Below are 27,609 nucleotides of genomic sequence, written 5' to 3' on the forward strand. Positions count from 1 at the left end.
CCAACCTCAGGCCATAAGGCTTCCACTGTCAGCAGCAGGCGGTGGCCGAATGCAGCTGCACACACAGTAAGCAGACATTCTAAAATGAGCCCCAGAAAAAGCCCCCAAATGTATATAAATGCCTTAGCTCAAGCCTCAATCAACAGGAGGAAAGGGAGGATCTAGAATTAGCAGACACACGCCCCCTCCCAATTTGCAAAACAGTATTTTGGCTCGTGTATTTGGCCCAATAGAGAGCACAGCAAATAATTTTAATGCAGGAACAATAAAAAGAGACTTCTGGTACTAAGACTGATGTGTTAAGGGAAACTTTGTTCTCTGACCAATTTCAACTTTCCCTGATAAATAATAATGCTGTAATGCCCAGGAGTCTGTCCTGTCACCTAAACAGCTGTGTACTCTGCTTCCAAATATTTCTTCTGTGTTGCTTCCATCTCTCCCCATGGAGTCTTTGTACGTGATGAGTTCAATTTTAAATGACCCCAAACTAAAAATAAACACAGAAGAGCTCTGGGAGCAGCTCTAGATTGTATCAGCCCTAATCCCCAAGGCAGGTTGCAGTGGGTCCCGGGAGGCCCAACCACGACCCACCCAGAGTCCATAGCGGTTACTCTTTGTCCTGGGCTCCCAGATACCGGCTGTAGCCCAAATGGTGACTTATGAAGGGCCAGCAATGAAACAGAACAGCTCTGGGAAAACAAGGATAAAAGGCCTGGGGTGGGGAGGTGGGGGGGGGGGGGTCAGTATTTATCAAGGGCCTACTATGTGCACGATGCTAGACCTTAATTTTTCATGAGGCTTCACAACCGTATACTTGTCCAGTTTAATGAAGGAGAAGAAATTCAGCAATCTGCCCAAAAAGAAGAGCTAGAATTCAACTCCAAGTCATCTGACTCCACAGTTTACACTCTTTCCATTACGCTCAGCTGCCTCTCACAATGACTTTTATACTTTTTTAAAATCTCACTTGACTGGCTTCTAAGCTTTCCCAAGTTTTCTGGAGGCCCCAGCCCAGTCCAACTTTCCATTTGAGTAAAAAGAACATCATTCCAGCTGCTGTGTCCCAAGTCACATGAAATGGCGGGAAGAGGTTTCAAAAACATAAGTCCAAAATCCTCTTCAAATAAATAGGAAACTGGAAATTATTTTTAAAGGGGTAAGCTTCTAAAGAAAGCACCCCCATTCTGCAGCCCTGGAATCCTCAACAGAAACCAGGGCCGATCTCCACCCTACCCTGCCCCAAAGGAGCTGAGGCTGAACTTGGCCTCTAGAGAGGCTGGGGGTCTGGGCCATGCTGGCTATTCCTGAGCCACCACTGTAAGGAAAAGTCACATCACACCACCCCCCGGCTGAACCCCAAAGAAAGAGCTGGAGGGCACATGGTGTTCCAGAGACTTAGCTTCACCTGCAGAACTACTAATGTCCAGAATATAAACACTCAAGTTTGAGGAACACGCCAACTTCTTAAGAAATGGAAAGAAAGAAAGAGGCCAACTCACCATGCGACAGTACCTTGTGGAAGTATTTTTGCCAATGGGAACGCTGTCTCTCATTTCTCCTTTTCTTTTCCTAACACGTACCAACAACCAGCAGACAATAAAATCTCAACATCTGGCCCTAAGTCCACGGCTTTAGTCTCCTGGCCCTGGAGCTACTTCAGACCCGACTGGAACAGAGCTCGCTGGTCAGGGAACAAAGCAGGCATTTCGGTCCAGTTTGCTGCTTTTTGTCCGAGGACCAAAGAGCCCTTCAAGGCAACACTGTTACAACAGACCTTCTGGTCAACTTCTGGGAGCAGACAGCACAGAGCTTTTCCAGAAGCTGGACGAAAGTTACTGCATGGAATGGGAGGCCCAGGAGCCCAAAAGCAGAGCACAGAAGACACTGAGCTAAGTTTGCCTCAGGCTTCTGGAAGGAGTCAGGGCCCTCCATCACCCCCTTCCACCTCTCCTGCCTTTTCCTGGCTGGTCTAAACCGAATACCATCAAGCAATGCTGAGAACCTCTTTACACACAGAGATTAGGGAAACGCTTGTCTAAGAGTCATGGTTTTAAGAACTTAATTTCTAGACTTTAGAACCACTTTCTATGTCCATAGCAGGCAGTCCTTCCATTCTGAGTTCACATCATGTGCTGACACCATGGGTCAGACAGAAGGGCTACGTCGGGGGCTGATGTGTATCTTATTCCCCTTTCCTGGATAACCCCAATTTCCCCACAAAGCCTCATGTGGTTCTTTTAAGAGAACTCAAGTTATCCAAGGGCCCCAGCCACAGGGGATCTCCCAGCGCACTTTGCTTACTATACTTGTCTTCAGGGACAGCCCGAAAGAACTCAACTGTGTGTTCACAGAACCGCTACTAGTAACACTTAAGACAGCACAGAGAGTAGGAAAAGGCTCAGAGGACTACAGACAGGTCAATATGTATTTGCCTAATATTCTGCCAACCTGGATTCTGGAAGCTGCCAACTGGCAAACAAAGGGCTGGATTATAGAACAAGTGATTTGTGAACAAACAGAGAAAAGTAGAAATTGCTAACAGTCTAATGCATTCAGTAAGAAAAAAATCTCAACAAACCACTCTCATTTCTTCTTTGGATGCAGGCTACAAAACCAGGAAGAATGCCACAGAGAATGTGTTTATATCTCACCAAGTTGCATGAAGAGGCAGAGAAATAAAATCTGCACGAGAGCGTGGTTGAATAGTTTTGAAGCTGTTTGAACTACATCCTGGGGACTAATGACAACAGACCTTTAGGAACCTCGAGGGATGCTTCTGTTAGGACCCCACAGGGTTCCTTCCTGAGTCTAACCCTAGACAACCTTTTCACTGATATCAGTGACTTCTTATAACTGGTGAACACAGCAGGACTAACTGGTCTGGAGTGCCTTCCATCATAACTGACCGGATGAACTGGAGGCCCATATTGCACATCACGGTTTTATCAAGTACTTTCACATATCTTATCTCATTTGAGCCTCCCAAGTGAGGGAGCCTGGGATCAGGACACTCATTTTGCAGCTGAAGAAACTCAGACTCAGCCATCAGGGTTTCTCAACCTCTACCATACTGACAGTTCGGATGGAGTAATTCTTTGTTCTGCTGTGCATGTAGGATGTTGAGCAGCGTCCATGACCTCTACCCATAAAATACCAGTAGCACCCCCTCCCTTGTAGTTGTGACAGACAAAAAGTGTCTCTAGGTCCAGAGTTAAAAAGTTGCCAGGGCTGTATTTGCATTCAAGTCTCCTTATTCTTCCTACCCTTGCAAAAAGCTGGGCGGGACGGTGAATAGGATAAATCACAGAAATTCACAGGAGTCAGAATTATCTTGAGTGAAATGTTAGGCCAAAATCAACAATAAAAGAGAATGGAGTCCGTATTTTGGTGTTAAAGATACCCATTGTGCAGTAAGGCTGATGCCGGTTTAACAGCAGTTATATATGGCAGACCAGGGGCGGGGGCCGAGCTCGTGAGCAGCGTGCAGGTGTCTCCCGCCCTTCAATCCAGCTCCACTGCTCCAGCACCACCCCGTGGTCCTCTCTCCCCTCCCCACCCATGGCAGCGGACCCTGAGACACTGCAGAGCCCCCGCTGCCCCTGGAGAACTTGCCTCCGCCCCATCCTCACCCTGCCCTTCCGAGGAGTCCGGCGTGCCGTAAAACTGGCAGACAGACGGCAAGAAGGAAGAGAGATGAAAGGAAGGGAGGTGGGGGAAATGGCTAGGAGAAGAGGAGGAGGGGAATGGAGAAACTATGGCGAGACCCACACCACCAATGGAACCCCCAGTGCGGGGGCATTGCAGGAGGATGCAGGCAGGGAGAGGGCAGAAGGGCCCTAGGCCCAGGACCAAGAAGAAAAGAGAAAAAGGCAGAGCAGGGGAAAAGACTCATGGCCCCCAGGCCTCCTCCTCAGCCCTCCAACTGTCATTCCCACTTTCATTTTCCCTCGTCCCTCCAGCTCCTGCCTGCCCCTCACCTAGGACACCCAGCTTTGCCCACTACCCACTCACTAATGCCCTACCTGAGAGTCTTTGGAATTCAATACAATTGGTTAAAATCCTGGCTTTACCAATTACTAACTGTATGATTTGGTCCAATTATTTCATCTCTCTAAGCCTTAGTTGCCTTATCTGTGAAATGGGGATAATAGTTTTGCTCATAGTTTTGCTATGGGATTAAATGAGAATTAGGTTGGCCCACAGAAAGTGCTCCTGGTACCTAGAATTAGATGTAACGGACAACCCTGGCAGGTAGATAGTAACCTTATTCTACTACCCCGAATGCCAGCTCCCACCTCTGACGAGGCCACAGCTAAGAGAGGAAACGGTGGCGGGCTAGGCCCTGCACCTTCTCCTCCGTTTCCTGAGGACATCGTCTTCCAGTTGGAGCATTAGCTGCTCCTGTTTCTCAGGGTCCCTTCAGAGACAAAGTGACCACTAAGATGACCGATTTTCTCCGGAGAAGTCACTGCTGGCATTAGCAATGAGAAAAACAACACGCAACGCCTTGACATCCAGTGAGCGCTCTGCATATTTTCTAAGTGCTTCATCACACTTAGTAAGGTCACGGAATCTCAGCGCTGAGACACAGCAGAGGTGACATGGTCCCAGCCTCCCCCTTAGGCTTGAGTCCCCACGTAGGGATCGCAGGGAGCCCGGCACAACCCGTCCCCACTCCCAGGAATCCCCTGCATGGACCACACTCAGGGATGCCAGCTTCCTACATAAGGACAGGTAGAGAGTGTCCCTAATTAAAAAGAGGACGCACCCTGACGTTCATTCATCCAGCCTTCTTGGGAACAAATCATACCAGGAACCACTAAACAAACTGGTTCACTTGAATTTGGAGTTGTAATCATCTGAGAATAACAACCATATAGTTCACTGAACCAGAAAACACGGGTAAGCATCAACTACAAGTTGGTAGGTCCAGGAGGAAATCCACTGATTCAGGCTACGTGCCTGTTGCAAGGTGGTTAACCTTTCTGCATCTGTTTCTTTGGCTGAGAGATGGCGGAAATAATCACTGTGGGGTGTGATGAAGGCATGACGCATTTAAGGGCACGGTGCAGTGTTTGGCGAATATTCAACAGATGTGAAGTTTCTTTCCCTTTTCTCCAACAATAAGCAAATCTGAAAAGATCACGAACACACAGCACAGCGAACACGAGAAACAGAATCCCCGCCTTGGAGATGAGAGAGCACAGCAGACAGAGCCCTGGCACGAGCCAGTGAAGGCACTGGTTCCTCTTCTTGGCACCCTCCCTGCTGGGACATCGGGTGCGGGATCCCTTTGCTCCGGTTCTCCAACTCTGCAGTTGACACCTAGCCACTTCCACACTGAGGGGGAAGCTGAAATGGAGCACATCTCACATGAAGACGGGCTGCACGTGGTTCCCAGCACTCTGATCAGGGCTCAGTCACTTCTCAGCACAACTGCCGGGGCTGGAGGGTGGGTGATTTCAGGGGAAGACACCGGCACCCCGCTCCGGGTGGCATGAATGAGAGAGGCAGAACTCTCAGCATCTTTGCCCAGAACCCTGAGCTCTCCCAGCGAGGGCTGCCCCAGCAAGGCCACGGTTCTCCGGCCTCGCCTGGCACACTGGGCCCCAGCCACGCCCCAGCCACGCCCCAGGCCAGGGCCCTTAGCTAGGATTGTTGGTGTCTCCTGGGAGACCTCACAGAGGTGGGTGAGGGCCTGAAGGGTTAGGACTGAGGGGCGACGGGCTCTCGAGCCTTCCTTTCCCAAGCCAAGCCCTCAAAGGGAAAAGTAACTGCCAAAACCGAACCCTAAAAGGAGGGCAGAATTTGGTGATGTGGCCGGTCCTCTGTTACACATTATCCCCCAAAAGTGCCTTTCCACGTGCATGAAGGCTGAAGCATCTCCTCAGCGATCATTCCAGGGAAGGGGCCTGTCAGAGTGGGCGAGAACAGCCAGCAACAGAGGTGCCTTTCCATCTGGATGTAAAGGGCCCCAGAGAGGAGCAAACACCCTCTTGGGACAGTGCTGGTCAAAGCTACCAGACCCAGAGGCACATGTGTCACACTGCCCCCTCCAGACAGATGGTGTGGCACTGTCAGGACAGCACCACAGGCTGAAAGGCAGCTTTGGGTTTGTCTGCCCAACCAGTTCAAATCTTGTTTTCTGTTCCCTAAATGTCACGGATGTGACTGTCAAGGGGCCAAGAGGAATCACTCATACTGGACAGTTTCCTAAGGGCAGAAGATCTGTTGAATTTCTGTTTCTGCAGCGCCTAGCATGGTGCCTGGCATAGGGTGGATGTTCAGGAAATCTCTGTCGATGTGAAAGATGAGAAAGGTCACTGACTTGTTAAGGCCTCTAAAGCAGGAGTTACAGCTCATTTCTGGACTGCACAGGGCTGGCCTCGGGACAGAGGGGCAGGGCTAGGGATGCTGAATGCATGCGTGATGAGAAACCTCTCTTAACTGAGAACGTGGATGCTCCGAGCTAATTAGAGGAGGAGCGCCTTTCAGAATCATAAGGCTGGAAAGCGCGTGTCTTTTCACTTCATTCTGCCTCTCCCCAAGCTCAGAGCAGGGCCCAGCCAAACCACACCTGGAAGGACAGAGGCCGGGGGACAGTTTTTGTTCACTCACATTTGAATGGGTCATAACTCCATAACTCCAGCAGCTGGAGACAAACAGAAAAGACAGACGCCTCCTGCACGTGGCTGATCCCAAAGCTAGGGAGCTGCTGACTGAGGTCAGAGCATCAGGGAGAGGAGAGGCATCCTCTGCAGGAGGTTCTGGAAGGCTGCATCCCGGATGGGGCAACCCTCTCCCCGCCAGGCCACTGAGCTCGAGCTCAGCCCTGCACCTGGCTTCTCCTCCCCTCCTGCTGACTCAGCACTCACAGATCTGCTGATGAGCTCCAGGAAGAGCCCTGGGCAGCACTAGCTCTGCTATGCTGGTCACAGCTCTGGCCTCTCCAACCTGCTGCACTTACTTGCTAAAAATAAGAAGATTGAGCCTGGCAGCTCAAGAAAGAGCTGGAAAACTCATATCAAACCAGGGTCATCTGGAAGCTCCAACAAACTGCTGGGGAGGACCCAGGGAGGAGCTGATGGCCAAGGAACAATGCCTTAAGTTTCCCTCGGGTTTCTTGAACTCTCCATGGCCCTGTGGCCTCCTCTCCCCCCGTGGCCTCCTCTCCCCCCAGCCATCTTCCATAAAGAACAGCCTTGACTTTCTAACACATTGATAATAAGGATCTATCAGGCCAAGAGAGAGGGAAAGGTCTCAGCCAAAAGGGAAGTATTCAGTGGGCCGTTTGTTTAGTAGGAAAGCTGAGTAAGCGGCCTCCGAGTCACAGTGGCACTGGGACACAGTAAGGAAAGGTTCAAGGGCAGGGTGCCTGGAGGATGACCTCTGAGGGTCTCAGCACCACCAGGCACCCACTGGCTGCTGACAACACTGATTCCCTAGTCTAATAGCCTATACTGAGAGGCAGGGGAGAGCAGAGTAATTCAGAGCCCAGACCCCAGAGCCAGACCGCCTATATTCACATACTAGAACTTTCTCTGAGACTTGAGAAGTTACTTAACCTGTGTCTCAGTTTCATCATCTGCAAAACAGATGTATTAACAGCCTCACCTCACAGGGCCATTATGAGGATTAAATAAGCCAAGAGATTGAAAGCGCCGAGAACAATGCCTGGTCATAGGAGGCCCACAGTAGTTAACTATTATCATCTGTACTGTCAGCTTTCTGAGAGCAGTCCTCACTCAGATATTCTCCGTAGTGCCCAGCGTAGCACGGCCTCATCAATGTAAAACAAAAACAAAAACAATTAGTACCATTTACCACGTATGCACCGTGGAGACTTACATCACTCACTCCCCGCATAAACCCAATGCAGGAAGTATTTTCACAGAAGATAAATATCTTGCCTAAGATGATACTAGTAACTGTCCAGGCTGGGATTGAAACTCAGCCTCTGACTACAGAGTCTGCTTCTTCTTCCCACAGGCTACACTGCCTGACTGCTAACCACCACCTGCTCAGCACGGAGCAAGACGGAAGCAGAAGCCCAAACAGAAGTCAAGCAAGAGAAGAAGAGAATACAAAAAGAGACGCTGTGGACCTCAGAAGAAATTCACTGTCTTGGAAAGGTCTGTGTCTTTCTCTGGACCTAGGTTTGTCATCATCTGAGCTTTCCCTTTGACTCTGGATTTCAGATTGCACAGGGCATTGCACGGCAGTATACAGTACCTTCCATTCTTCGTGTGAACACACTTCCAAGGACTTCAAATACTCTTGGCACTCAGATCAGAAGCCAGCCATGCAGGGTCAGTGTGAGCTACAGGTGAGGCTCCCTGCTATGTTAGCCGGGAACTTCCTGCTTTTGGAAGTACCATTTCTACAGAACAGAAAGTACAATCCCAACAGGAGAATTCCTGTAAGGCTCTGAGGACTCTTAACATCTTCTAACAAGAGCCCCACTTGGAAAACTTGACTTTCCCCATCTTCTCTAAGGACCTCATCTTTTAAGCGCCACAGAGACATGGGAGACCTGCTCAGTGAACTGTCAGCATGGCAGAGAGTAGAAGAGGTGGGGATTCCGCCCATTGCTGACTGGGCCTGAAATGAGCACACTTCAGGGACCCTCACTAACCTACCCGCTTGTGATGAGAAGCCTCCTGGTCACGAACTGAATGCTTCTCACTGACCTCACAGCATCAGCACCATAAACACTCCCTACTTCTGCAGAACAACCAGTACCAAATAGCCATTTCCTGCTCACCAGTTGCTCCCTTATCAGCAATCTTCCTTCTCCTTCCTCCTCTAACACCCCTGCACACGCACTGAGAGGATCAGAAAAAGCAGGAAATGCTTGCCTAAGACCAGAGAAAATACCAGAGAACAGAAAGAGACAAGAAAACTGCACCAGGTATTTGTTGAGCAGGGCAACTATTTCCCTAACAGAAAGATCAGCTTGAGACTCCCCCTCTATCTCATCACAGTGAGGTACCAAGAGTTACCTTCTGCCGGGCTGCCTGTCATCTTCCTAGGGCCTCACTGTATCTCCGTTAAAAAGGCAGGAAACAACAGGCACTATGCCTAGAGAGAGAGGAGCTGAGGCAGCAACTACATTTACACAGTAAGAGCATAGACTTAATTCCCATCATTTGGCTCTAAGAAACCCATGAAACAACTGCTCACAGTCTCTTTACTGGGCAGGCGGTAATGCAGACCCATTAACAGGGCGCCTTCCCACTTCATCGGTCTAGAACTCTCTAAGACTCGAGCGGAGTAAGAACAGGGAAACCCAGAGCCAGGGAACCTGGGGCCACGTGCTATGAGCAAGAAAGCAAATTTAAGGAAAGTCCGTCACCAGGAGCCCACAGACATTGCATTTCGACAGGGGTTTCTTTAGGCCCTGGTATGTTTTGTACTCATCTATGTAACTGCTCCTTGCCTCAGCTCCCCCCAGGCTCAAGGAACCAGGAGTTAGAATAATTTCATTCCTTTCTAATTAAACATTTTTTCCTCCAGTAGATAATCTACATTGACCCTAACGAGGAAAAATCTGAGCTGGTGAAACTGCAGGAGGTGGTTTATTTTCACAACAGTAAAATATCTAAACCAAATATGCCCTGCGTTTCAGCAGCTTAAACACTGAGGTCTGACAAGGACCCAAGATTCCACTTGGCTTGCCAACGGCTAAGTGTGTATGTTTAAGTAGAAGAAAGTGATTATGAAGAAACACGGGAATGTCTGAGTAGGTGAAAGGGAAAGAGGTGCAGATATTGCTGGAAAAATGAGATTGCACACAAAGTCCTACCGCCTAAGTATGAGAAAAAGCGAGGGCCAGCACCCCTGGGTGTGAAGGTCTGAGCCTCCCTTGAAACCAGCGAAGTCTGCACCGGGGACCCAGGGGGCCAAGCCTGACTTCATTTCCCACTCGAGCTGTTTACAATTAAGCGACGGAGCGGCGGGCCTTCCGCCCTCCTCTCCGGTTCGCCCTGCCAGGGAGGTCGGAAGAGAGCCTGCTCTCGGAGGGGCTTGGCCGCCCAGCGGCTCCTCCTCGCGCCCGGCCCCAACCACCCAGCGCGTGCTCCTCCGGGGAGCCCCGGGGAGCCCCACCCGCAGCCCACTATCCGCTGCCCGCTCGCCGCCCGCTCGCGGAAGCCCGCGGCCTGAAGCGGGGCACTGTCTCCCGGCATGCTCGGCGGCGGGGCGCGCGCCCGCGGCGGTCACGTGACGGCAGGGGCGGGCCCGCGCTTCTGCCCGCGGCCGGGTTAAGCGGACATAAGAGGCTCTCCAGCGCGTTTGCTTGGTCCCCTGGCGGTGGGAAAGGCTGGGGTCCGCCACTGCACCCTTTGGGAAGGAATCTCAGCGCCGCTATTTGCCAGCTCCGTGGTCTTGGGAGGATTTATCGAAGTCTCGGTTTCCGCATTTGTAAAATGGGTAGAATAGCTCTTTTGTAGGGATTTTGTGAGAACCGAAAGGGACAATCTAGGTCTGCTGACCTAATTTACGGAGTTAGCAATAACTTCTAATTGGTATTTTATGGCACGCTAAACAGGTTTTTCTAAAGTATTTGTACTGTTACTATTTATACGACTCATTCGTTGAGCAGCCCCCGTTTTTCATACCGCCAAGTACGTTGAATTCAGCCCATATTGAATTACCGAACTTACCGGCTCCTATGTCTTCCCCATCCCTCTCACACCCCAGGAGCAACAACTTCTGGTCTCACTGTTAGTTAACTTTGTGTAAAGGCTTGATACCCCAAAACCCACAAAGAAACAAAACCCTTCATTTCTTCAGAAAACACTGTGCCCAACGCCACGGACAGCTTGCGAAGGGTACTGACCAGTCCCGCAAACGAAACCGGCAGACTTAAGCTTGTATTTCCCTAGACCTCAAACACTGAGAGGGTCAGGCTCTAATACTATTTATTCACAGCTCAGAGAACCTGGGATAATTCAGTCTTAGGCTGAATTCAATATATTTCGGAGTATGAAAAAAGGGGGCTGCTAAACTAAGAGTTTAGAGCAGAATAAACATGAACAGTACAAGCACTTAAGAAAAATCTATTTAGCATGCCATAAAATATCAGTTACAAATTATTAACTGTTATAAAATTAGGTCCCCGATGTAATTGTACATGACTAAGAAAGTAATAAAAATGACTTATCTTTTTAAAAATTGTTATATAATCTAGGCTAGCCACACACCCACCCCCCAACAGCCAACATGACTGGTCAAAGTTGTGACAATTTCCTGTATAAAACTTGTGTGTGCTGATGAAAATGTATGAGACTGAAGAAAAACCCAGCTAGTTTCTTTCCTGGGTCATTATGAAGAACTGAACTGAGCAGGCAACAATGAAGACTGTCTTTCTGGGAGATTTTCTTGGGGAATGCAGCATTTTCTCACTCTGGAGAACAAACAGAAAGACCTTGACCAAAGCACTGGAGATAAAAATGACATGCGGAAAGAGAGTTTACAGTGGCTTGAAACAAAGCAGTGCATCAGTTTGGCAACTTTACAGGCAGGCTTTTTTCAGGGATCACTGGCTACTTAAACAGTAAGTGATGGACGTTCAACAATGCAGTGCCCAGTCTAGGAGTAAGAGGCTTTCGCCTCCTCAGCTGATAACGGGAAAAACTGTGACTCCACACAATTTCAGCTTCATCTGAAATCTTGTGCTGGAATGAACTTTCTTAAAGTTGTAGGCTCTCTTACACTGTGAAAAAACTCCTCAAAACTTAGAACTGGAAGGGAGAACTACTGGCAAAATCGTGTGTGTGCTTTTTAGAAGAATCACAGCATTGCTCCTGCTTGGTTAAAAGTGCTAAATGTTCAGAGATGAGTTCCAGAATACGCAGGAAACAAAAAAAGTACCAGTAACTATGGTAGAACCAGGTCCATAGGTTCCCCACACTTAGGCCACTCTCCCACACAGCAAAATCATCCTAAAATTTTGTAAAATATTTAGGGGCTAATTCCTTTATCACTTGCCCCACATTTTATGTAAACATTCTGACGGCCAGAGGGAGGGAAGAGATCCCAGAAACCTAAAATCGGGGTTGAAGGTTCTGATTCTCTCCCTCCTGCCCCAAGTCCTGTCAGCTTCCTGGGTCGAATCCAAATATTGAGAAGCAGCTGTGTGCACACATATGCACACATACCTTCAACCTCCGACCAGAAAGACTTGTATCTGTGACTGTCTCCGTCCCATTGCAGGAGGCTGGGCTGGCCTGGACAGCTGGAGGCTCAGCTGGTGACTGTGGGCATCTCCCCTCCAGCTAATGCCAAATTACACTGGGACTTTTCTCCTGACCCCTGAGAACAGATCTCTGAGACCCGAGTCATTCCTTTCAGCTCCCTCTCAGGCAGGTCATTTGAGGAATTAGAAAAGTCCCTGGGAACTGAAGCAAAGCCTCTTAACCAAGCAGGCCCAGAGGTGCTGGGAAAGCACTCTGATCAACCAGAAGAAATTTTCCTCCCCCTCTTCCAACTCCCAAGGACCCATCTGCTCACAAAAACATCAATGCAACCAGCCCATTCTCTCATGTCCCAAGCTGCTAAAGGCGAAGGGTCAGCAGGCGAAGGCTAATAGCTGCTGGGAGTTGCCAGGAACATCTGGGCAGATGTTCCCCTCCCCCTTCCTGTGATAGGAATGTCAAAAAGCATTCGGAACCCATCTCCACCCCCAAAACTCTAAAAGATTTCAGTAGTTTCAGAGGCAGTACAAAATTTTGAAAGAATAAGATATAAGAAAAGAACATGGTATCCCAAAGTTGAACTCAACCCTGGAAAATAACAAACAACACAAAACAAACAAACAAACCAGATAGTAAAACCCTTCGGGCTGGACAGTTGCTTCCTCCAAGTACGTACAAGAGGCTCCCCTTTGCCCACTTCTAATCCCAGGTTCCTTGACCGGAAACTTTCTGGAACTTGGACTTTCTGAGCTAAAAAGGGACCTCAGAGATCAACGAGTCTTTGGGTTCTAAACCTGCAGACTGTGGAATGAAGTTGAGATGGGCTTCTAGCTGTAAGTGTCCTGAAAGAGCATGCAAGATGGTTTTTGAAATGTGCATTCTTCCAGGGAAAGGGTGCACTGCTTTCAACCACTTTCCAAAAGCACAAGACCCAAAAAGGGGTTAAAAACCACCGATTTAGTCCAACTCCTGGACTTCAAAGACCCAGAAACTTAATTGAGTGCTCCAGGTGACAGAGCAAATTACAAGGCACCTTCTAAAGCTGGTTGGGCCTGTGGGAGGGGAGGACACCACATGCGCTAACAGGCTCTTTCCCTTTCTAATTACAAGGATTCCGTTAAGTCTCCAGCCGCCACTCTGTCTGGCTTTCTGGGCCTGGGTGTGTCGGTCGCCACTCGGTTGCCAAGGTGTACAGATGGCCCGGGGGCGGGGGCTGGCTGGATATGGCCAGCCGCCAGCTAGCCAGCACCCAGGCACCAGCTCTCCACCAAATTGCCTCCTGGGAGTTCAAAAGGGGGTTTTCAAAAAACCCAGTCTTCACAGGGTGAGGCACAGTTCAGTCCTCCAAGGACCCATCACAAAGGTTGGTTGCATAAGAAAAATCAGTAAAAATCATTGCCCTCAAGTACCACATGGTCCCTATTTCCAGGCCAGGACAATTAAGAACAGTTTCACAGGGGGGAAAAAAAAGAGATAGATTAGAATAAATCGGAATGAAACACTGTTGCAAAATAAAGTATGATTTTCAGAGAAAACCACAGAATAGAAAGACATTTGTAAATAATATAACTGATCACTTACTATAGAAAAATGCTATCAACACGGGCCATTAATACTACAATTCAATTACATGGTTGCTCAATGGGGATAAGCAGCCAGTTTGCATAATTAAAGGCATCATCACAAGGAAACACGTAGGGTCTCACTTTAACTAAAGAATTACAAATTAAAACTTTAGGGAAAAAAAAAGTTAAGGGACAATTAGACAATACCAAACTAGAAAGAAAACCCAATGGTGGTAGGGAAGCCAGAGCATTTAGACCTTGCAGATGACCCTGAATTGGTTCAGTTTTTCCAGAGGGTAAGGTGGAAAGATGACACAGCCATATGTTCTTCTTGGGCTCTGACCGACAATACCACTAAGAGGAACATTTTCCAAATTAGTAACCAAAGGGAGTAGAGAAAGGGTAATTTTACGAAAATGCTCATTGCTGCATATAGCAACAGCTACAGTAAAGGCATGACCATGTAAATTACGTAGCGGTTCAAAGCTGAGACTCAGGAATCAGGCTGCAGTACCTTTCTAGATACTCTGTGCCTCAGTTTCCTCATCTGAAAATGGGCTGCTATGAGGATTAAGTAAAATAATCCATAGAAAACACTTCGAACAGTGCCTGCTATACAATAAGTACTTGATACAAGTTAGGTGCTATTACTATTATATTCACTTAAAATGACAAGCAGATGACCCCATGTCAATTCATGAAAATGAAAATGTGAGATGACATTAAAATGATACAATCAAAAGATAAAACTATCAATACTACAATCAGATTACACGTATGTAAAACAAAACTATGCAGCTTATCAAAGTACACTCAGAATGAGTGAAATCATTCGTTTGATCATGGTTATCGTTAGTCCTTCTCCCTAATGTTTATGTTAAAAATCAAAAAGAACAAAGAAAATAATCAACACTGCCTCAAACCCTTTGTAGGATGAGGCAGGGAACAGAGCGAGGGATCTGATATTGTTTGGGTGTCTATATCTGCCCTGAAGGAACCCAGCAAAAACGTGTGCTGGGTGGAGCCTTCCAGGAGTAAACACGTACTAATGGTTTTAAGTCACTTCGACGCCAGAGGCGGACTTGGGCACAAGCTTGTGACGCATTCTGGTCAGTGAGACGGGGCTATCTGCCAGCCATCTTCTGAGAAAGATGCCTCAGACACAAGGAAGAATCATCCCCTTTTACCCTCCACACAGGACACTTGGACCTGCACCACCCTGAGAAGAGGGGCATCACCGTGCTGCGGGGACGGAGCAGATCGATGCAAAGGACATGAGTGACTCTGCTGCTCTAATGAATTACCCAGCGCTGCAGCTGCCTATGCTGGAGCTAATTACTTAAGGTGAAACATTGTATTTTCCTTACTGTTCAAGCCCGCAGAATTGCAGTTTTCTGACACTTGCAGCGAGAGCATCTTAACTAATGAGGCAGGGAGCCTGAGCAGCGCCCTCGAAGCCCCGGGCCCTGTGGATTCTGCCAGGAGGCCTCACTGTAGCCCATCCTGGGAGAGAGGTCAGGGCAGGTGGAAGAAGACAAGACACTGGCTTTTCTATCCCCATCTTACAAAAGAGGCCTAAGGACAACTCCAGGTGGCACAGCAAGCAGGTGACAGCACTGGGCAGCAGAGCCCCAGACGCCTGGCCCCTTAAGAGGGGACCTCCAGAGGCCTCCTGGCCTCCAACGCTCATTTCTGGATTCACACATTTCACAAAGCCTGGGACAAAACTGCCCTCTGGAGTAGGGCTGCCAGGAAAAGTACAGGACACCCAGCTAAGTTTGAGTCAGATAAAGAACGGTTAACTTTTTAGTATAAGTATATCCCATATGTGAGGATTCCGTGCCTCTGCTCCAGCTCTCCCCTCTCTGCCAGGCACCAGACTAGGGACAAAGGCCTTTGCCTGCACACTGGACATGGAGATGGCCCCCCTGCCCCCCGGTCATCATCTGGGCTGCCCTGAGTGTGTCTGGCCCAGAGGTAGGAGGATGGCCTGCGTCTGGCCTCATGAGGTCTCCCATGAGTCTAGGAAGGTCTGATGAGCATGATATAGTAACAGACAAGAAGTGGCTGATGCTTCAAATGCAGGGGTGGGGCAGGCGTTGCTATGGTCCTGGGAGGTTTGGCAGCTGTGCAGCAGGCGGTAGAGGACCTGGAGGAGCACAGAGGCTCCTGACCTCCAACTTCCCCCATAAGAGCTTCACTGATGAAGCAGAAACTTCCCTGAGCCTGCCCTGTCTGAATATGACTCCCCTGCCTCTGGCCAGCGCCGGTCCACTGTCTATAGACTCACCTCATCTGTGGTCACGTCGGCCGCATGTTCTCTCTCCAGCAGGCCATGTCTTACGGCACAATCCCCCAGGCCGAGCACGAGGTGTGTGTAATTTGCTTGGTGCGACACTATCTACACCTGCTCACAATCCTTTAATACAGCTTGCCGATGAGAGGGAAGCCTCATTTCCTGGAACCTGGCTTCATGGTTCCTGTCTGGTATCCCTCCAGTGTCCTGCCCAGGCCAGTACTGGCCCAGAACTGGCACACAGTAAGTGCCTGTGAAGAAACAGCTCACTGACTAAGGAAGATTTGACTGACTGGCCAAAAACTCCAGCCACGTTCCAGCGACAGACACATCTCCCTTCCCCTCCCCTCTCTCTCCTCTTCCCAGTTTGCCGCTTCCTGTAGAAGCTGCTGTGCCAACAGGTATTGTTGAAAAAGTTTGAGGCTGGTGACCATGACCTTCAGAAGGACAGAGGGAGAAAACACATGGAATCTCCTACATTCAGAGTGATCCCTTTTAACTACTTGTCTTTTTTCCTTCCAGAAACGGGAAGGAGAACTAAACAGAAATGGCAGGTAAGAATGCTATATAATTTGCAGGGCCCAGGGCAAAGTGAAAACAGCAGCACCTATTGTTCAAAATGCAGGGAAAAGGGCCAGGAAAGGTAATAAAATATAAAACTTTTTTCTTTCTTCCACAGTCTCTCTTTCTCTACCTGATGTAGTGTTGATTCTCTGCTGTTTAACATCTCTGGGCTAGTGCAGACCCTCACGGGACCCAGGGGTCTCACCCCATGACTCTGGCCACTCAAGGGGGCTGCCGGGTCCCCTCCCACCAGCCGCCAGGTCAGGGGCGGAGAGGTCTCCTCTCCCCACAGGCTCGCCTGCCCCAGGATGGGAGCACCCAAAGGATCACAACCTCCGTGTGGGACACTCTTGGTACCTGGATGGGGAGGGAGCGTGAGGCTCGACCCCACTGAGTTGTCGCTTTGCGGCGCTGCCAGCCTGGGGTGGGGATGGCCACCACGCCCCACCTTGCGACACCAGTGGCACAGACCCTGGCCCTCCCAGACCCCTCCCCCAGGCCCCTGCTGGGACGTCAGCAATTGCTGGGGGGTGGGGAAAGGAGGCAGGTGGCGCCCCAACCCAGGGGACCTAGGCTCCATTGTCTCACAGGACTTCATTTACAAAACACAACTCAGAGACAGAATTATTAAGAATGTCAAGATGGCGACTGCAGAGCATTAAGCCCAAGGGTGGGGACTTTGCAGGGAGCACGGGGCCCTGTGTGACTGCACTGCTCATGCACCCATGAAGCCGGCCCTGAGGTAACAGTGCTGATTCAGAGAAGATGGAATGAAAATGTAAAACAGACAGCTAGTGGGAAGCAGCCGCATAGCACAGGGAGATCAGCTCGGTGCTTTGTGACCACCTAGAGGGGTGGGATAGGGAGGGTGGGAGGGAGGCTCAAGAGGGAGGAGATATGGGGATATACATATACGTATAGCTGATTCACGTAGTTATACAACAGAAACTAACACAACATTGTAAAGCAATTATACTCCAATAAAGATGTTAAAAAATAAATAAATGACCAAAAACAAACAAAAAAATACATCAGGCCCATACCCGGCTCAAGCTAACAAGGTGTTTCCCTAATATCCCACCCCTGTCTTCTCTCCACCTCTCCAAAATCCTTTGGCTCTGACTGGGGTCCTCCTGAGAAGCTGCCCAAGTAACTCATTCCTTGCAGTGGTTCCTAACCAGACACAGTATGTGGCCTGGCCCCAGGGGGCGTCTGGAAGGGGGGTGCACAGCGGACAGGGGGGTTACTACTGGCAAACAGTGCCCAGTGGTGGAAAATACTAGATGGCCAGCAGTGTGCTGGGCAGTCCCGAACTATGAGACGGGTCCTACCCAGCATATGCCAGCAACGCCCCAGCTAGAAAAACCACGCAGGGGAATTTCGAGTCACCAAAGCTTCAGTGGAAACCTGCCCTTCCGGACCTCCTCTCCTCTGTCATGGAGGCGACACCAGAAATAGCTCAGGAGTCCTGCCCGTTGTCTCTTCCAGGTTTGAGCTGAACTGCTGGGGTGTCTGCCAGTACTTAGCACCCCTCACCCACCACGCCGGTCCCTGGCCCCGAGGCCCCACGTGAAGGGCAAGAAAGAGAAGAAAGAGGGGTTTCATGGCAGGCTGGGGCCATTTGGGGCCCCAAGTCAGTTAGCAGGAGCTTGAGCGTGAGGTTGATCATTCTTCTAGACGCCCTTCATTCCCTCCCACCCTCCTCCCAAGCAAACCCTGCAGTGCCCTGGGTGGGGGGAGAGTCCCCCAGCCCCCGGGACTGGGAGGAGGGCTTCAGGAAATCTCCCTGCGGTGGCTACAGTGAGCCAAGCCAGGGTGGAAACTTAGCAAGAGTGAGATAATCGCCGAGTTTTATATATAGCACCTGTGTCTTCCGGAGACCTCAGAGCGGGGAAGGACAGGTTTAACCACCTTCCACCTCCCCAGGGGTGGGGAGGGCTCACCAGGAAGCAGCCCTTCTCGGAGCCCTGCTGGGAAGGGTCGGGCCCTTGTGGGGGCCACAGCAGTCTGGGTCCCCTGCCCTCTTGATCACTGTGGGCACAGTGCCAATCTGAGGATGAGTGAAGGGTTAGCAAGAGTTCACAGCCTCCCCACACTAAGTGGGCAACTGAGAAAGACGGCAAACGCAGCTGGGCTACAGGCCTCCTCTGCCCAAACAGGTCCCCAGAGCCCGTGCACTTGCAAACAGTTCCTGCTCAGCTACCTGCAGCATGCCCGCTTTACAGCCGAGAAAAAGGTGTTGAAGGGACGGTGGTCCTGGCTGGGGAGCCCTGGCCTGGGCGGAGGGGGAGCTGGCCTGGCCCTGGCCCTGCACCCCGCAGGTCCACCTGTCTGTTCCCGTCTGGTCCTGCATAACCTGCTGAAGGGCACCATCAGCTTTGATGCTCTCAGAGGGAGAAAGAACAGGACAGGCTGGGGGTGTGAAAAATGGAAGGGAGCCATGGTGCATCACGGAGCACCCTGGGGTATCCGACAGCAGAGGGAGGAAGCCCGTGCAACCCAGGTTAGGCAGCTGTCAGCAAACCGCAGGACGGTCAGGAACGCAACCCCACTGCACACCTGGCATCGCAGCCCTCCCCTGGGTACAGGCACCCCAGGCGCCCCTACAGCTGCACACACGCGCGTGCACACTCACACTCACACACGCTCCAGCAAGACCCCAGAGGTAAGGAGACTCTGGACCTAGCCGGCTGTTCTCGGCTCTTCTGGTCCCTAGAGCCCCTACCTCCAAGTTCCCAGATTGTGACTCATCCTGTCTCCCTGTGGGTCGATGCCTGTGTGTCCCCCCCGCCCGCCCCATTTCTGTCCACCTCACTTGCCCTGTCTCCCTACACACCACAGGGAGAAACAGTTTGGAAACAGAGTGGAAACCAGGTTTGGAGAGAGCACTTCATTGGGGAGGGAAGTGGCCAACGATTGCTATCTTTATTTCTATTTTTCTAAGACCTCTGTGCCCCCTCTGCCTAGGGGTGACAAGGACTGCATCCTCCCCACAGGTTTCCGGTTTTTTCCCATTTTAGATCCACTGCAGCCAGCCTCTGTCTCTATCTCCTCACCCCAGGGCCTGGGACAGAGGCGCGGTCTGAGCGAGTTTCCAGCAAGGAAAATGCTCCTGGGTTATTTATAAGGCATTGGTTGAGACTTTCTAAAATCATCCCAAATGCTCTCGGTGGCTCCTGCTCTCATCCAGGGCTTCCTTCTGTCTCAGAACAGCCCCATAAATTTACAGTCTACGAAGGACACCATCTTGCTACTTGGCTCAGGCTTGAAAGCTGTTCTACTTACTACAGGATCAGCCAGGGAAAGCATCCTGGGTGTTGAGATAACTACCAGAGTCCTGAACAACTACACCCACTTCCATAAAACAACCTACTGCATCCAGGTCTTATTTTCTTGACTCCTTTCTCCCACTCCCACCCCCAACATCCTAACTCTAAAATGAGGGCCTGTGACTTGGTCCTAACCCACAAGGACCTCTCTGGCTTATTCAGAGTGTTAAAATTTTTTGGAATCTTAATAGTTTAATTTTCTCTTTTTGCTCAGCGATTTCACACTGGCTTTGGCAATAGGCCATCATTGAAAGCCAAGCTAGGAGGCCCTCAAAGAGAGGATGACGTGTCCGTGGTCGCACATCCCAGGTGAGGACCTTTGACATCTGTGGTAGACGTGAGTGCTGTCTCCAGCACATTTCCGGTTCTTTCCCCGGGCACGTGGTAGGACTCGAATCCCCTGCCACCTTAAAGTTGAGGACATGAGACTTGCTTGGCCAATTAAGTATGAGCAGAAGTGATAGATGCTACTTCTGGGCTGAAGCTTTACGAGCCAGGATGGGATACACCACATTCTCATTCCCTCTGCCCTGGTGCCCAGCGGTGTTCCAGAAGTGGCTGCACCACCAGCCTGGGTCACAGAGTGAAGACGACAAGCAGCAGAGCCCACAGCTGACCCAGATCAGGCAGCAGGCATGAGCAAGAAACAAACGTTTGATGTTTTAAGCCGCTGATTGCGGGGTTGTTATGCAACAAAACCTAGCTCATCCTGACTGATACAACACCTTTGATTGAAAGTAAGAATTATACGGCTGCTGTGAACCCAGCCTGCTGCTAAGGAAACAAGAAAACATCAAGAGAAGGAAGTGAAGGGTCCAGAGGGAACTGTCATCACTTAAACCTGCCTTGTCTTCTCACGCTTTTGTGCCTGTGGGTCCTTCTATTCCAAATATCCTTCCCCTTTCTCTACCTAAGTGAATTCCTCCAAAATTGAACTCAAACAGCACTATCTTGGAGACTTCTCTTCCCAATGACCCCAGATAGAGTGGCATCTGTCCTCTGCTTCCGACAGGACTCTGCATGGACTTATCATTCTAAACACACGGATACTGTGCTAAGCACTTATTACCTGGGTAGGCAGTATAGAGCCGTGGTTACTAGGACAAGCTCTAGAGCAGTGGCTCAACCAGAGGTGATTTGCCCCTCGGGGGACATTTGGCAATGGCTGAAAATATTTTTGGTTGTCACAACCTGAGGGAGTGCTATTGGTCAGGGATACTGTTAAACACCCTACCGTGTGCAGAACAGTCCCCCAAACTATGTATGTATATATATATGTATGTATGTATATATATCTGGTCCAAAATGTCAATAGTGCCAAAGTTGAGAAAACTTATTCTAGAATAAGAATGTCTGGATTCATACTCTGACTCTTCTACTACTGTGATTTTAGGCAGGTCACTTAACTCCTCATTCAATGCCGACCACATAATAAATGTGTAATAGGGACTTCCCTGGCGGTCCAGTGGTTAAGACTCCAAGCTTCCACTGCAGGGGACATGGGTTCGATCCCTGGTCAGGGAACTAAGATCCCACATGCTGCGTGGCACAGCCATAAAAACCAAAAGACAAAACAAAACCAAAAAATGAAGTAAGTAAACGCATAATAGATGTTGGGTATTGTCGTTTGCCTCCTCGATTGAACTGAAAATTCCTAGAGGGTAGGAACTAAGCTTCCCTAATATGCAGATCCCTACCTGCCAGCACAACTTGGATGCAGTCAGCACATAATAAATGTTTGTGGGCTGTAGGAATAGTTAGTTCACCCTTCCCTGAAAGTTAGCTAGTTGCAAATAGTAGATAAAACCCTCCGCCTGGTCCCAAGAAGACAAAGTCTGTGAACCTAGCAAAACCTCTGCTGGTTTTAACGTTAAGTATTTTATTACTTCTAGTTCATTGCAAAGTACTAATGCAAGTATAGTAACTCTCATTATCCAGAATATTTAAGAAATGAGGTCAACACACACACCATCCTGGAAGAATGCAAGTTCATGGGAAATGAGTTTTATAACAGTGATGCTATCTGGAGAAGTGACTTGAATCAAAATGAACTTCTCACCAACAGGCACAATACGTTTTATTTATTCAACCTCAAACCAAGTGCAAATATATAATTTTAATTTGAACCAGGAACGTAACAAGAGGGTTTTTTTTTTTTCTTTCTTAACTCTATTGAACAAGTTCAAACCAGAAATAAACCTAGATTTTCAAAAAGTACCAAACCAGAAAAGCATTCTGAACCAAACCATCATGTGATTCAGCTCCATCTTTGGTCTTGGACCCAATCAAATGACCGCTACAATGTGCTGGAATATTCTAATGGGCCACGGGGAAAAGCCCGTGACCATCTACGTCCAGGAGACTATCTCCACTGCCCGGGCCGGGCTCAAGGGCCACTCCTCTGCCCTTTCTCCGAAACTCCTCTAAGCCCACACAGAAAACAATTCCTTCTTTATGATAGATTGTTTGTACAATTTCATCAAAGGAGATTTTGCAAATATTATACTTCATTATACCGAGGGAGAAACAACCCTGTCTTTTCATTTCTTATGACTCACTGACACGAAGATCAAGGATGCTTATTTCACACGCTGTAAAGTCCCATATACATCATTAGACAGAAGAACAAAAATAAATACATTCTTAAGCAGATGTCATCTACCCTGCTTCCCAGTGGAGACCAAACCCTCCAGCAGGCCCTCAAACTGGTAGCAATTCCATTAACACTCAAGACCACTTCCGGCCGCCCCTACTCCTGACACAGGAGGCAAGAGGCGAAAAATCAACAACATTGCCAAGAAGCCGAGGGTGAGAGGGTGCGATTCAGTGCACCCTGAACAATGACTTCAGTCACCACTGTCCTTAGCGGTTTTAAATTACACATTTTTTTGTTTAATTAACATAAAAAGGGAAGCACTGCTGGGACCTTCAGCATGACCCTGTTGCAAAACTAAACCGCACAGCACAGGCCCCGCTGAGGAGACGCAGAGGGAAGGAGCATCTCGGGGACGGGGGCCTGCTGGGCCACAGCCTTCCAGGAGGCCCAGAGGGGGCACGGAGACACTCGACAGTTCTTCCTTTGTTTTTGCTTTTATTTCCAGGCCCAAAGACACCTTGCCTTAAATATAGCACCTGTGAGTCAGCCTCGGCGGGATCCTGAGGAGACAAGAGCTGACGGTGTGTGGGTGAGGAGGCCCGGGACCTCCCTCCTGCACACCGCGGTCCCGCCAAGGAGGCGCTGCTCTGGGGCACCACGCTATTGTGGAGCCAGAGAAGCTTGGGGCATGAAGGGACCTCAGAGACGACCAAGCACCCTCCCCTGAAGCCCTGAGAGGGGGAGCTCATGCGGGGGCGGGGGACCAATGCCCAAGGCTTTTGACCCCTGCCCATGGTTTCATAGCAACTCTGTGGAATTTTTTTTTTTTTCTCTAAGCCAGGTGATTTCACCGAAGAGGATACACAGATGGCAAATAAGCACAGGGGAAGATGTTCAACACCATCAGGGAAAAACCAATTAGAGCCACAAAGAGACAGCCCTGCATGGCTATCAGAGCGGCTAGAATAAAAAATAGTACCACCACCCCGTGCTGGCGAGGACGCAGGCAAACGGCATCACTGCTGGTGGGAACGTACGAGGGTGTGGGCACTCTGGAAACAGCTTGGCAGTTTCTTAAAAAACGTTAATAAATATGCAACAGCCTATGACCCAGCGACTGCACCCCTGGACATTCAGCTCAGAGAAATGAGAGCTTATGGTCTCACAAAAACCTGTACGTGAAGGTTCGCAGCAGCTCTACCTAAAGAACCAAAAACTGGAAACCACCTAGATGTCCCCTCCTAAAAGTGAGACTTTCTTCAGAGTCTCAGAAGGCCAAGCCGAGGCTGAGAATTCCAACTGACAAGCTGAGGGGCCCCATGAGAGGGCGGCGGTCCCTCCACCCCTGCCCGCCTTTGCCCTGTGGCGCTGCTCACTGCCCCACGTGGCCCCTACATGGTGCTCACCGGAGGTCACCTTCCGGTGGTGACAGTGCTGTGCTCCTAAGGAGACACACGGCATCCCCGGAGCCCACACCCTCAGGTCTCAGCTCTGCCCACTGAGGCTATGCACAGAAAAGTCTCTTCTTGTAGGTCAGGAGCCCCGAGGCAATCACCTATGGGAAGCCTTGGCCCCCCGGCCACCTGCCCCTTTGGAATAAATTTCCTCCCTTAGCTCATCCAGTGTCTCCTAATTTACCTGAAGTCTGTAGGTAGGTGATGCAACCTGATGCACCCACTTCCAAGTGAGGTGCTAATACTGTGTTTGAAATATAAACCCAGGACAGGCTTTCACCTGTGTCATTTGAAAGGGGCCAGAATACCTGGGGCTGTGCCGTATAACCGAATCCAGGAACCCATGAAACGAAGAGGCCCGTGACGCCCCTCTGGGTGGCCTGAGGAAACGGGACACGTACAAATCATTGCTCTGTACCTGCGGGGACCCCTGTCCTCGGGCAGCACTGCCCTCTCTCTCCTATGGGAGGGGGCAGGCGAGTCCCCAGGGCCCCTGGGGGCTGCAGAACGAATGCCTGATGCCCTCCCCTCCCGCCACGGTGAGGGGCTCACAGCCCAGCTCTGTCCGAGCAGTGAGGAGCTTTGACTTTTTATTGCCCTTTTGGGTTAGGAGTTCTTCACTTTTCCACTCCACCAGGCTGGGGACCGAGAGGGAGCTCCAGAAGCTCACTTCTGCTGCAGTTCCATCTACCGATCTGTGTTTCTGTACAAAGGCCCATTCATTTAGAAGGAAAAGAATCCTCTCTCAGTTCCACCCCTGTGAACAGAAAACTGATCTTGAACCAGACTAAAATGCTACTCCAAGGCAACCATGTGAAGGCAACTCTCCTGCCCGCCCCCCCGGATGTAATATGTCCGCGGCAACAAGCAACTCTAGTTCCCTCAACCATCTCCAAGGCCTGTGCTTCAGACCCCTCGTCAGCCCAGCATCTTCCTCTGCACTCGTACAATTAGTCCCCATATTCCTAAAGCACGGAGCCCAGAACTAAACTCAGCATCCCTCTGCACAGAGCTCCATCCCCTTCCTCTCTCCTCCAGGTGACAGACAATGGAAGGAGCAGGGAGCTGGGAGATACCCATGAGTTCAAATCCCAGCCCTGCCAATGCCCAGCTGTGCCCCTGGGACTGGCAACCTCATCTGCCTGATCCCTAGTCTGCTCGCTGTAAAAGGAGGAAAATAATATACGCCTTACAGAAATTGAATGAAGTCACTTATGGAACGCACCTGGCACAGAACAGATACTTCTGAAATCCTAGCCACTGTTATTTGATTATTGCTGTGCAGCCTAAGACTGCTGGGCATTTGTAACAGCTGCACCACCAGCTAATGCACACTGAATTTTTGTTAACGTTATAACTCCCAGCGAATTTCATAAGAAATATTGCTGAGCCGGGTCCCCTCCATCCCATCCTTCGTGCAGCTGACTGTGTAAAACCTCTACTCAGGACTTACATCCTCTTTTACAATACCTGGTCATGGAGTCATACTGAACTATTTTCTGAAATTCTTGAAATCTTATTTCCAAAGTCAGTGTAACATGTCTGCAAACCACGGTCAGAAGTCAAGCGAATGATCCCCAGCAGTGTGCCACCTGGGACGTTCAGGGCACTTCCCGCCAGGCTCACCCCCATTGACCCTTAGGGCCCGCTCCCTTCCTCTGCATCTCCTGGTGAGACTCTCCTGCCTTCCCCCTGGGGATGTGGTATTTGAGGCCAATGGTGACAGATCAGAAAATCTAGGCCAGTCCAGAATGCCAAAGAAAGGATGCCAGGAAGAACCTCTGACCTGCAAGACTTTGTTCAGCTTCTCAGCGTGAACCAGCAGCCAGCCCACAGTGAGGGGGGGAGGCGGCTCTCCGGAGGGAGTGGGCTGATTTTTAATGTGCAGTGTGATACCACAATGTAAACAGCAACCCAGACGCTGCTCCATATGGCTTTAGCCTGGGATGGAAACTAATTACCGTCCTGTGTGTATTTCCAGGTCGGGGCAATAGGGAGGTACTGTCCTGTGCACTCACTATCCAGACCGCCTCTGAGGTCAAGGCTGCCACACACTAACAAGTTCCTTTCGTGGTTTCATTCCTTCCAGACATCAGCCCCTCCATCCCTGCAAAGGACAGGAGGAGACTGGGGCTCGGGGGAGGGGGCATGTTAGCACAGGCCAGCCCTGAGACCCATCTCTCCAGAAAGGTGCGTGGCCCAGTAACGCCACGTGAAGGACCCAATAGTTTAGGGCCTGGAAGCTCTGCTCGGATGCCTAGTGGCCGTCTTGGGGTGGGAAGGTGAGCGTGGACCAGCGGCAGACAGAAAGGATGCGAACCCCAAGGGTGCACACCACAGGCTGCCACCCCATATTACAGCCAAGAAGGAAAGAGGGATTTCCACATCACACATCGAGTGTGCAGCAAAGTAGAAGCCCGTGTTTGGCAGGCAGGGTGCCCAAGACTATGGTGATGTCTGGCCCCGGAGCAGTCTGTGCTGCTCAGCAGGGACTTGCGGCCACAGAGCCCCAGCTCCTGCCAGGGTCTGCACAGACTCCCACAGGCCCTCCTGGAACTCCGAAGTATGCTGGTATGCCCAGGTCAGTCCAGCTGAGCCCGGCCGCCTGACTGCATTCTCCCTCCATACCACCCTCCACCCTCCCAGCCCTGAGAACAGGCCAGCAGGCCGGGTCTGCTCAGCCAGGACAACGGCAAAAAGCAGCCGTGTGGCTAGGAGGTGTTGGGCAGGCTCTCCTTTGCTCACTCTCCTTTGGGATGTGCAAAGCTTGCTGCAGAGACCACCAGCCTGGGCCTCAAGACCTCAGTTGGGCCTGCAGTGGAAGAAAGCATCTCTTTATTCTAAGAGAGAGAATAAGAAACATCTTAGGGCTTCCCTGGTGGCGCAGTGGTTGAGAATCTGCCTGCCAATGCAGGGGACACGGGTTCGAGCCCTGGTCTGGGAAGATCCCACATGCCACGGAGCGACTAGGTCCGTGAGCCACAACTACTGAGCCTGCGCGTCTGGAGCCTGTGCTCCGCAACAAGAGAGGCCGCGATAGTGAGAGGCCCGCGCACCGCGATGAAGAGTGGCCCCCGCTTGCCACAACTAGAGAAAGCCCTCGCACAGAAACGAAGACCCAACACAGCCATAAATAAATAAATAAATAAATAATAAAACTTTCTTAAAAAAAAAAAAAAAAGAAACATCTTAATAAGCATGTGCCCAGCCCGCCACTAGACACGGCACAGGAAAGCAATGAAGGCCAGTTAAATCACATACAAGTTCAAAGACCTCCCTGGCAGGAAGAGCCACAGCTATACACAGCGGTGATGTTTCTTATACACATGTATATATATTTCATTCTCTCTCTTATGAGCAATGGTGACTCTAAAAGACACACCAAGAAAGCAGAGGAGTGAGGGGAGGGGAGAGAAGAGATGGAGCTTTCTTCACCCGCAAAGGCTGGGCCTCCCGTGCCTGGGTGACCTCAGCCAGTTTCCACCTCCAAAACAGAATAAAAAGAGGCTGGTCCCCGGTGAGTAACCTGACACCTCTTGCCAAGCTACTGAATATAATGGATTGTTTTTTAAACTTTAAGCTCTGAACCCTGGTGACAAAGTGAGGCC

General features: G+C 50.2%; 1 protein-coding gene across 4 annotated transcripts in view; it reads right to left on the reverse strand.

Moving 5' to 3' along the window:
- ITPKB (inositol-trisphosphate 3-kinase B) overlaps nucleotides 1-27,609 on the reverse strand; it is a 100,054-nt gene that overhangs the window by 54,545 nt on the left and 17,900 nt on the right. The window contains exon 1 of one of the 4 annotated variants that reach the window (XM_082393243.1): nucleotides 6,619-6,648. The exons of the other annotated variants lie outside the window; for them this stretch is intronic. Within the exon in view, the coding sequence (XP_082249369.1) occupies nucleotides 6,619-6,633 (15 nt within the window). The 5' untranslated portion in view covers nucleotides 6,634-6,648. Of the gene's footprint in view, nucleotides 1-6,618; nucleotides 6,649-27,609 lie in introns of those variants that run through there. 4 annotated transcript variants of the gene reach the window in all.

Source organism: Balaenoptera borealis, assembly GCF_965194805.1.
Source record: "Balaenoptera borealis genome assembly, chromosome: 1".
Classification (NCBI taxonomy): domain Eukaryota; kingdom Metazoa; phylum Chordata; class Mammalia; order Artiodactyla; family Balaenopteridae; genus Balaenoptera; species Balaenoptera borealis.